Source organism: Ranitomeya variabilis, chromosome 8, assembly GCF_051348905.1.
Source record: "Ranitomeya variabilis isolate aRanVar5 chromosome 8, aRanVar5.hap1, whole genome shotgun sequence".
Lineage (NCBI taxonomy): Eukaryota > Metazoa > Chordata > Amphibia > Anura > Dendrobatidae > Ranitomeya > Ranitomeya variabilis.
The window spans coordinates 175,922,509-175,934,657 of record NC_135239.1 but is presented as its reverse complement, the minus strand read 5'-3'; the positions used below and the strand labels follow the sequence as shown (position 1 = coordinate 175,934,657).

Sequence of the window (12,149 nt, the reverse complement as noted above, 5' to 3'; positions counted from 1 at the left end):
TCGATTTCTGCTGCGACATTCGGATGGTAGGGTCAGAATTTGGCGTAAACAACATGAAAGCATGGATCCATCCTGCCTTGTATGGAGCATCTTTGGGATGTGCAGCCGACATCTGCGGCAACTGTGTGATGCCATCATGTCAATATGGACCAAAATCTCTGAGGAATGCTTCCAGCACCTTGTTGAATCTATGCCACGAAGAATTGAGGCAGTTCTGAAGGCAAAAGGGGTCCAACCCGTTACTAGCATGGTGTACCTAATAAAGTGGCCGGTGAGTGTATACTGTACAGTTGCTAAGGTGGGGCCCCGACATGGGATACTCACCACATATGGGGATATGAACACACACACAAAATGTGCCACACACTACCACGTGCTTGAACACTTATCACCCTCAGCACACATTTCACCACACATACACCAACCTCGCCACATAAAAGTCGAAACACAAAAGTCGCCGCTCAAAACTCGCCACGCACAAAACTCGCCACATGCAAAACAAGGCTCACGCAAAACTCGCCACATTAGCAAAACTCACCTCATGGAAAACTCGCCACACGCAAAACTTGCACACGCGGAAAAATTGCCACATGCACAAAAGTTGCAACACATGCAAAGGTTGCCTCACACAAAACTTGCACATACTCAAAACGCACCACACATAAAACTCGCCACGCGCAAAACTCGCTACACTAACCTGTCACATGCAACTCGACACACAGAAAGTTGCTACACGCATGTCGCCACACAAAACTCATCTCACAAAAGTCGCTACATGCATGTAGCCACACGCAACTCAACACACACAACTTGACACATGAAACTCGCCCTAAAACACACACAAGTCTGGTATTATCCTTCAAAAATAAAAATCTGTTTAATAAGCTGACAAACTACAAGAGCAACAACTGTACCATATAGGAAATACGGCAGCTGTCAGTCACATGACCTGTCTATTATGTGTATGTGTGAGCTAATATATACTGCCAGGGGGGAGGGCTTCCTGTTGGCTGGGGATTTATCAGGCTGCCAATTTAGCTTAAAAATACTGAGGTAAAAATACTGACCAAATAACGTGTGAACGAGGTCTAATACAGGAGGAGATGACACACAGAGATATACTATATACAGGAGGAGATGACACACAGGTATATACTATATACAGGAGTACAGGAGATGACATACAGTAGGTATATACTATATACAGGGGAGATGACACATATATACTATATACAGGGGAGATGACACAGGTATATACTATATACAGGAGTAGATGACACACAGGTATATACTATATACAGGAGGAGATGACACACACATATACTATATACAGGGGAGATGACACAGGTATATACTATATACAGGAGGAGATGACACACTGGTATATACTATATACAGGGGAGATGACACACAGGTATATACTATATACAGGAGGAGATGACATACAGGTTTATACTATATAAAAGAGGAGATGACATAGGTATATAGAGGAGGAGATGACATACAGAAGGTATATACTATATACAGGGGAGATGAGATACAGGTATATACTATATACAGGAGATGACATACCGGTATATACTATATAAAAGAAGAGATGACACATAGGTATACAGAGGAGGAGATGACATACAGCAGGTATATACTATATACAGGGGAGATGACATACAGGTATATACTATATACAGGAGATGACATACAGGTATATACTATATATAGGAGGAGATGACATACAGGTATATAGTATATACAGAAGAGATGACATACAGGTATATACTATATACAGGAGGAGATGACACATAGGTATATACAATATACAGGAGGAGATGACATACAGCAGGAATATACTATTTACAGGGGAGATGACATACAGGTATATACTATACAGGAGATGACATACAGGTGTATACTATATATTAGGGAGATGACAAACATGTATGTACTGGGGAAAATGAGAGGTGTGAGGTGAAAATGAAAAGGTGTGAGTGCAAAATGAGAGGAGTGAGGGAAAATAGTGGAGTGATCGGAAAATGACAGATGTGAGGTCGAAATGACAAGTGTTAGGGGGAAAATAAGAGGTGTGAGGGGGAAAATGAGAGGCGTGATGGGAAAATAAGAGAAGTGAGGTGCTATAACTAACTACAGATATTTACTATGCCCAGGCAAAGCCAGGCTCTTCAGCTAGTATATATATATTTTACCTGTAATATAGTTGATTGGTAATGATGAGTGAACGTGCTTGGATAAGGTGTTATCTGAACATGCTCAGGTGCTGAGTGTCTTCGGAGTGCTCGAAAACTATGTTCAAGTCCCCGCGGCTGTATGTCTTGTGGCTGTGGATAAGCTGACTTTTTCAGGAGGCCATTCTCCGGCGAATTTCCACGCCCCCTTGCCCTACAGTAGCAGGTAGGCCACGTTCACACATTCAGTAGTTGGTCAGTATTTTACATCAGTATTTGTAAGGTAAAACCAGGAGAGGAACAATCAGAGGAAAAGTATAATAGAAACACATCACCACTTCTGTATTTTTCACCCACTCCTGGTTTTGGCTTACAAATACTGATGTAAAATTGAACGTGGTCTTAAGCTCACAGGGAAATACTTGTCAGTTTAACTGAGCGAGACAGGAAGAAGCTGGCGGGGCTCTGCCTCTTGGACTAATTGTCCTAGTCAACTCGTCCCTGATCAAAGTCCCCAGGAGTGTACAGATAGATTACGTGTATATAATGGAGGAAGGTGCAAAATACTGATGAACAGCACTCACACTACCGTATTTTCTCTCATCTGGGAGAAATGGACCGATTATGCTAATCACACTTTGATCAGAGTGTGACCAGGGTGTGGTCAGAGTGTGACCAGGGTGTGGTCGGCGTGTGACCAGGGTGTGGTCGGCGTGTGACCAGGGTGTGGTCGGCGTGTGACCAGGGTGTGGTCAGAGTGTGACCAGGGTGTGGTCAGAGTGTGACCAGGGTGTGGTCAGAGTGAGAGACCAGGGTGTGGTCAGAGTGAGAGACCAGGGTGTGGTCAGAGTGTGACCAGGGTGTGGTCAGAGTGTGACCAGGGTGTGGTCGGCGTGTGACCAGGGTGTGGCCGGCGTGTGACCAGGGTGTGGTCAACGTGTGGTCGGCGTGTGACCAGGGTGTGGTCGGCATGTGGCCCCGGAGTGGTCGAAGTGTGACCAGGGTGTGGTCAGAGTGAGAGACCAGGGTGTGGTCAGAGTGTGACCAGGGTGTGGTCAGAGTGTGACCAGGGTGTGGTCAGAGTGTGACCAGGGTGTGGTAAGAGTGTGACCAGGGTGTGGTCAGAGTGTGACCAGGGTGTGGTCAGAGAGAGACCAGGTTGTGGTCAGATTTCTCGGATGAGGAGAAGATGGAAAAAAATGACTTAATTCTGTCAGTCTGTGAAAATCAGACAGCACTCAGCTGTCATCTGAGTTCAGTCTGATTTTTTTTTAACGCACTTATTGACTTACATGTCGAGTGCAATCTGAATTTCGGTGTAAAATCGTGCATGCTGTGATTTTTTTTTTCCTATGATAGTCCCTGTGCAAAGAAAAAATCTGACATGTTCACGGCCCCATAGAATGACATTGGTCCAAGTTTAATTCAATGTTTTGTTGAATTGCACTTGGGCCGAAAATACAGTTGTGTGCACGAGCCCTAATTTTCAGGAGGCGGTGGCTTCGTAGTATTACACCTGCACATAGATTAGTCTTCTGTGGGGTCCAGCTACGTGTACGTGGTTTTTTATGTGGATTGCTATGTTGGATGCAGACTTCCACATCCAATCTCAAATCGCCATTTAATTTAGTGCGTTTTATAGTCGGATAGGGACTGTAAGGTTAGGGGGTCCACAGCTCCACACATGCTACAATCTCAATGACAATTGCCACCTAAAAATGGCCACTTATTTGTAAAATCAGAAGTTAGAGAAATAATACATTTCTTTTACTATAGGTTACATTAGCATTCCTCTGCTTTTCTGTGATGGACATATTGCAAATGTCACAGTGTGCCTTTAAACGTTACGTTCTACATTTATAATAACTGTTCATGTTATCCTGATCTTCCACAGGGCAGGAGTTCTGTCCATCAGTATCGTCGTTTTATGTAATAATGTGTTACTTTGTGCCTAGAGCTGACTCTGGACAGTGCAATATATAGTTATACTTTTATTTTTCTCTCTTATGGCATCGGCTGCAGTAAAACAATTAGTATTGAATCAGAAAAATCTCTTTGAAGACAGTCTGCCCAAACAAAGTTTTACTTTTGAGAAAAGTGGGAATATAGTATGTTTGGATGACTACAATACTCAAGGTAAGTGTATTTTCTGTTACACATATCTACTTTGTACTAAGAGCTGCTCATCATCTAATCATGCTCATATTGAGTTTGTGTAGTCATTTTATTAAAATGTCCAAACCAACAAGACCTTTTTATTCTAGGCCGTGCTTTTGTTAGGTGTTAGATAATTTTTTGCCCTGACATGATCTGCCTTTGACCTGTCCGACTCTCTTGAGCTTGCTTTTCATAGTCTGATATCAGATAGTAATTGTCTATGAAACAGTTATTAAGGATTTGCAGATCCTTTGCCTTTGTGCAGAATTGCTGCCAATGTTTCCCATGGTGAATCTGAAAATTTGTAAAAATGGTCTTCTATTTCCAATATTAGTTTTGCACACTGACCAATTTTATAGGAAATCAGTCTTACACACCTGTCTTGATTCCAGAGATGAGGGTGTCGGGCCCGATTCTTTTTTTTTTTTCTCATGCACAACCCAACACGCTCTAGAGATGTTATCCACTGGGGTGACAGGACGTCCGTCTGAGTGGTTCTAACACTACTGCAGGAATAGCTGCTGTGGAACTCTGATATTTTTTGGTCCCAGAACTGCTACATTTGCCTCCTTTGCAAACCCAGCTGTGTAAAACCAGCCTGCTTACTTTGTCAACTTTGCTATATCCCTTTGCCAGCTGTGCTGCAAACTCAGTTCTGCTTGTTCTCTTCACTCACTCAACGCTGCTACATTGCTGTGTCAGGTATGCTACATTGAGCCTCTAATGCAGATCCAGATCTGCTACACTAGGTTCTCATTACTGGGTCAGCTCTGCTGCACGCTGTACCAGCTCTGCTGCGTTGATCCTCCCTTGCAGACTCTGCTCTACTGTTAGGCTCACCTGGTGAGGTGGATCCTCCAAGCCCAAGGTCCAGGTGTGCACACAGGCAGCAAGCAGGTTAGGCATGTGGGAAAAGGGTACCAGAAATATTTAAAGTCGTAGACGGATAGCAGAGGTCTTGGAAGTCTCAGGCAGAGAGGTAGCTGATATACAGTGGGGCAAAAAAGTATTTAGTCATTCAGCAATAGTGCAAGTTCCACCACTTAAAAAGATGAGAGGCGTCTGTAATTTACATCATAGGTAGACCTCAACTATGGGAGACAAACTGAGAAAAAAAAATCCAGAAAATCACATTGTCTGTTTTTTTTATCATTTTATTTGCATATTATGGTGGAAAATAAGTATTTGGTCAGAAACAAACAATCAAGATTTCTGGCTCTCACAGACCTGTAACTTCTTCTTTAAGAGTCTCCTCTTTCCTCCACTCATTACCTGTAGTAATGGCACCTGTTTAAACGTGTTATCAGTATAAAAAGACACCTGTGCACACCCTCAAACAGTCTGACTCCAAACTCCACTATGGTGAAGACCAACGAGCTGTCAAAGGACACCAGAAACAAAATTGTAGCCCTGCACCAGGCTGGGAAGACTGAATCTGCAATATCCAACCAGCTTGGAGTGAAGAAATCAACAGTGGGAGCAATAATTAGAAAATGGAAGACATTCAAGACCACTGATAATCTCCCTCGATCTGGGGCTCCACACAAAATCCCACCCCGTGGGGTCAGAATGATCACAAGAACGGTGAGCAAAAATCCCAGAACCACGCGGGGGGACCTAGTGAATGAACTGCAGAGAGCTGGGACCAATGTAACAAGGCCTACCATAAGTAACACACTACGCCACCATGGACTCAGATCCTGCAGTGCTAGACGTGTCCCACTGCTTAAGCCAGTACATGTCCGGGCCTGTCTGAAGTTTGCTAGAGAGCATTTGGATGATCCAGAGGAGTTTTGGGAGAATGTCCTATGGTCTGATGAAACCAAACTGGAACTGTTTGGTAGAAACACAACTTGTCGTGTTTGGAGGAAAAAGAATACTGAGTTGCATCCATATATCGTGAGATTTTGAGTGCAAACCTCCTTCCATCAGCAAGGGCATTGAAGATGAAACGTGGCTGGGTCTTTCAACATGACAATGATCCAAAGCACACCGCCAGGGCAATGAAGGAGTGGCTTCGTAAGAGCATTTCAAGGTCCTGGAGTGGCCTAGCCAGTCTCCAGATCTCAACCCTATAGAAAACCTTTGGAGGGAGTTGAAAGTCCGTGTTGCCAAGCGAAAAGCCAAAAACATCACTGCTCTAGAGGAGATCTGCATGGAGGAATGGGCCAACATACCAACAACAGTGTGTGGCAACCTTGTGAAGACTTACAGAAAACGTTTGACCTCTGTCATTGCCAACAAAGGATATATTACAAAGTATTAAGATGAAATTTTGTTTCTGACCAAATACTTATTTTCCACCATAATATGCAAATAAAATGATAAAAAAACAGACAATGTGATTTTCTGGATTTTTTTTTCTCAGTTTGTCTCCCATAGTTGAGGTCTACCTATGATGTAAATTACAGACGCCTCTCATCTTTTTAAGTGGTGGAACTTGCACTATTGCTGAATGACTAAATACTTTTTTGCCCCACTGTACTATAAGCTGCAGGCAGAGAAGTAGCTGAGGTACTGGAAGCCGCAGGCAGGTAGGTAGCTGAGGTAATGGAAACCATAGGCAGACTTATAGCTGAGGTACTGGAAACCGCATGCAGACTTGTCGCTGAGGTACTGGAAGCCGCATGCAAACAGGTAGCTGAAGTACTGGAAGCCGCAGGCAGGCAGGTAGCTGAAGTACTGGAAGCCGCAGACAGGGAAGTATGCGCAGACAAATTAAAAGTGTTAATATCAAGACACATGTGTGCGTCTTGGTAGGCCAGGCCCAGGCAGATGATGACATGGGTGCACACCGGGCCATCTACAAAGCCCGATATGGAGTGAATCGCCCCCCAAGGGCCGTGAAGTGCTCAGTACCGGGTCCGGCGGTTCACAAGGGGATGTCACGGTGGCTGATCTGGTCCGTGGCCCTGGGACGTCCGTGTAAAAGGGAAAGGTCTTTAAAGGGATAAAGTTTATGTTCGTGACGCCACCTGTGGTATTCGGTCAGGGTGACCGACACTGCTTTAAGGGGTCCGCTGGGGTGATGTTATGGCAGCTAGATGGTATACCTGCCCACAGGTGAAGTGTATCCCCAGGGCTCCCGGTGTGTAGATGGTGGTATCGTGAGAGGCGCTGAGAAGAACGAGGACACAAGGTTGCAGTCTCTTTACCTTTACTGAAGACTTCAGCATCCACAGTCCAGAGCACCAGATCGCAGGGCAGGCAGAGTCCGGTTGGTTTGGAGGCAAGTCCAGAGTCCACTTATCCAGGTGGAAATCAGTAGCCTTTCATTGCGCTGTGGTGGTGTAGTCCCTTAGTCCCTTACTGCCTATGGCTTCACATAAGAGTCTCACTGACGCAATGTTTCGCTCTCTCTGTCCCCCATATAGGATAGGACAAAACCCGTATGACTGGTGACTTGAGCCTGTTTATAGGGTCTGTTAGATAACCCGGCTCTGTAGGTGTCACCGTGCCTCCTGGGTGTAGGTGCAGACAGGTAACCTGCAGTTAGCTGTCTTGCAGGTCTCTGAAATAAGGCATAGAGGTCCTTACTCCCTCGGTGTTTCGGCTACCAGGATTTTGTGCCTCAGAAGGAGGCAGCCTGAGCGGGGCTGGTGCCCATCTGGTATCCTCTCCTTTGCTTCGACTTCCTTCACGCTCACTACAATACAATTCTGCCTTTCAATGTCTCTTTCTGGGAGCTGCAGCTCTGAGCGCATGCACAGCTCCTTTGACCTTCTGTCCTCCTCAGACTCTGGTCTGGAACTCCCTCCAGAACTGCTGTCTGGAGCTCTGTCAGGAACTGACTCCTGTCTGGAATTGACTAACTTTCCCTACAGACTACCAGTTCTATAGATATATGGGGAGTGACCTAATAAATAGGAGCAGAAGCTCCTCCTGGTGGCCTGGAGTGTGAAATGTGTTGCATGTTTGTGATACCTGGATGCAGTTATCCTTCTTTGCCTCCAAACGTAGCATCACTCTCCCCGAGAGGAAAGCAATACCACTGCAACGACCAGGACCCTGGGGCGCCGGAGGAGCACAACAGAGTTTGACGGACTGAGGTGAGGGAAGTAAAGCCCGGATCCAGGACAGGTGCATTTCATCTCCTACATCGGTTTCACATCCCTACTTTGCTGTTGGAGCTCTGCTGCCATTGCCGGTTCAGCTATTTCAGTTGCTGTTGTTCCGGATCAGCCACAAGTGCTGCCGTTGCTTCAGCTAGATTGCCTTGCTGCACAAACACCACTTTTCCGTGCTGCATTAAGATTGCTCATCAGGCACTGAGGACTGTGAGGAACCACTTCTCCAAGTGAGTCGTGACATTCAAGTGCTGCCAATCACAGAGACTGCACTTTGCTCCCTTTTATAGCAACTTAAACGCCTGCATTGAGCAATATCATGAAAAGCTTTCTATCTTTTTTTTTAAAATACTTTCATTATGTGTCGTAGCTGATGGTTTCAAGAACTAGAGAAAGCACAGTAGGGGTCTCCTTCTTCCCCACCAAGATCTCTGCATTGTAGTACTCTACTTATGATTTTGTCTAGTTTAGAAACTAACTATCCATAAACCCTATTAAGGCATATGGAAATATTTTAGAGTTAAAGAAAGTAGCCCCCCTCCCCCTATGATAGTACACCTTTTTTATTTTACCAAGATCAAAAATTTGCCATGACAATCAGCTCTCCTTCTTGAGGACCCATTCTTCCTGCATATTATACAGACTGTACACCGATCAGTTGTAAGGATTTGTCAGAGCCGTAAAAGAGACTGAACACATCTCGAATACTTCTGCATTAGACGCATCTTGTTATGCTTCACATTAGGAAATGCAATTCCAGGTGAAAGCAAATGAATAGTAAAAACACCTAATGTTATACTACAATGTTTTTTTTTTCATTCATCTACGTGTTCATTGATGAATAATTTTTCTGCCAGACTTGACCAGCTAATATTAGTGTACATGTGAAATACCTCATTTTTCATATTTGATTGACAAGTAAAAAGTACAGCGCAATGCACTACACCTCGTAACGCCTTACATGTAATCTGTGGGCTGGGGAATACCGCTTGCCAGAAAAGGCATCGCTATTGATCATAGCAAGGCCACCCCCCAATCTACTAAGTCATCACAGAACCACCAGGAACTAGTAGACTAATCACATTAGGTTCCCTTCCCTAATAGTCACAGCAGTGCCTCCCCCTATAGTGTAATCAGTGCCCCCCACTCAGTTACACAGCACTTACAACAAAGCATTTAATATTGACCAGCAAGCTATAAGTGATTATCATGATACCGGACCTATCCGTATACAATATGTGCTTACTGGGACAGATCTTTATTTTTCCCCTGAAAACGTAAAATTTTACTTTTTAGAACTCTGTGCAAAATTGAGCTGAAAAGTGATTCAAGCTTGCACCAAGTGACAGACACACTGCTCTTGTTGATAAATCTGTCCATGCATTATAATATGTAATAATTGATGGGGCCAATTAATATGCTTATTAAAGTTCCCCGAACTTACAGTAAACAAACCTGACTATACTTGTCGGTCTTGGAAAAACTGATTTATGACTCCATATTAGAGTAATTTCCTTGAATTTCAAGTTATAATCAGGTTGTAAAGCTGAAGATACAGAAAATGCCATGACCAACACATGTAAGATAAGAGAATATTCAAACATCATTTTAATACCATTTTCCTTATCTCTGCCACGCCAGCATATTTTTTTGCAATGCATTTTAGAGACAAGTCAAAAGAAGCAGCAGAATCTATAAACCCAACACATTTCTTTCATGATGGCTTTGAATATGCTGACCTTCCCAGTACATTTATCCTCCTGGTCTGGATAGTGAAGCCTTCATTGTCAAAAGCGTTCTAACAACAAGGTCATGCAATGAGTCAAAATGCCATACATAACATAAGCGCTATGATTCCCTCACGAGCCGTGATTACTAGTTTATTTTTAAAGAAATAAATGTCATAAAATAATATAAAAGTTTTCAAGTCTTGCAGCTGCTTTGAGGCTCCTTGAAGTAAGAGTCTCACCCCGCTAAGTCCAATTCCCCTTGCTATAGGGTGGGGAAAAAAAGCATTTAGTCAGCCACCAATTGTGCAAGTTCTCCCACTTATAAAGATGAGAGAGGCCTGTAATTGACATCATAGGTAGACCACAACTATGAGAGTCAAAATGAGAAAACAAATCCAGAAAATCACCTTGTCTGATTTGGCAAGATTTATTTTGCAAATTATGGTGGAAAATAAGTATTTGGTCATTAACAAAAGTTCATCTCAATATTTTGTAATAAATCCTTTGTTGGCAATGACAGAATTCACACGTTTTCTGCAAGTCTTCACAAGGTTGGCACACACTGTTGGTGGTATGTTGGCCCATTCCTCCATGCAGATCTCCTCTAGAGCAGTGATGTTTTGGGCCTGTCGCTGGGCAACACGGACCTTCAACTCCCTCCAAAGATTTTCTATGGCATTGAGATCTGGAGACTGGCTAGGCCACTCCAGGACCTTCATATGCTTCTTACAAAACCACTCCTTTGTTGCCCTGGCATTGTGCTTGGGATCATCATCATGCTGAAAGACCTATCCACGTTTCATCTTCAATGCCCTTGCTGATGGAAGGAGGTTTGCTCTCAAAATCTCAGGATACATGGCCCCATTCATTCTTTCATATACACAGATCCACCGTCCTGGTCCCTTTGCAGAGAAACAGCCCCAAAGCATGATGTTGCCACCCCCATGCTTCACATTAGGTATGGTGTTCTTTGATGCAACTCAGCATTCTGTCTCCTCCAAATACGACGCGTTTTGTTCCTACCAAACAGTTCTACTTTGCTTTCATCAGACCATATGACATTCTCCCAATACTCTTCTGGATAATCCAAATTATCTCTAGCAAACTTCAGACAGGCCTGAACATGTACTGGCTTAAGCAGGGAGACACGTCTGGCAATGCAGGATCTGAGTCCCTGGCGGTGTAGAGGAGCCTCTTGCGGAGACTAATTTCACCCATAGAATGTATTGAATGTGGTGGATCCGCTCGGTACATTGAACTCATGCGGATTCACCTGCGTTCAATAGACCGCAGGGCTTTGGATACAACATACATGCTCTGTTTCCAAAGTGCTGCTACTTCCGGATCGTGGGCACCCGGCCTTAGAAATGTAAGGACAAGCAATTTGCCTGCATGACAGTAGAAACAAGGCAAACACAGATAACCGGAATCCCTTACAACTCCTGTGGGCATGTAGACAGGGTCTTGACGAGGGGCAAACTGAGTAGCCCACCACCTAAAGCACATTTGTAGGGGGTTTGTAGATAAAAAAGAATAACAATAATTTGCAATTAAATTTAATTGTGCGTCCAGTGCATTATTGTGTCTGAGAGGCTAATGAATGCCATAGGTGCTAAGGTCCAAGAGAGGCACTCCTCACCCTTTCCTGTGTGATAGGCAGCTGTTGTAACCTGTTGCCTTCGAAGGCGACAGCTGAAACACGCGATGGGGGGGACACCACTCAGGTGCGGGAGTCTTCTACTATTATTATACTGAGCAGTGAGTTTTGCCTGCACTATACCTGTGATTATACACTAGCACTTTACAATACTTTAATATTTGGACACAAGGTATTACCTATGCAATACTAAATATAGCGGTGTATATTCACCAACATTATATCTTCTTATGATTATTTAGTTCCTTCAGGACACATGTTTTTTATCATCTTGGGTTTTCGCCCCTTGCTTTTACACGGTTGTATTTTGTGTAACCTTTTGTTATCACAATTTGTGATTGTTAATAAAGATTTGCTG

At 43.9% G+C, this 12,149-nt stretch overlaps 1 protein-coding gene across 1 annotated transcript in view; it reads left to right on the top strand.

The window, feature by feature from the left end:
- The window catches only part of CFAP92 (cilia and flagella associated protein 92 (putative)), a 119,599-nt gene that overhangs the window by 41,422 nt on the left and 66,028 nt on the right, over positions 1-12,149 (top strand). The window contains exon 5 of the mRNA XM_077278598.1: positions 4,203-4,316. Within this exon, the coding sequence (XP_077134713.1) occupies positions 4,203-4,316 (114 nt within the window). The remainder of the gene's footprint in view (positions 1-4,202; positions 4,317-12,149) is intronic.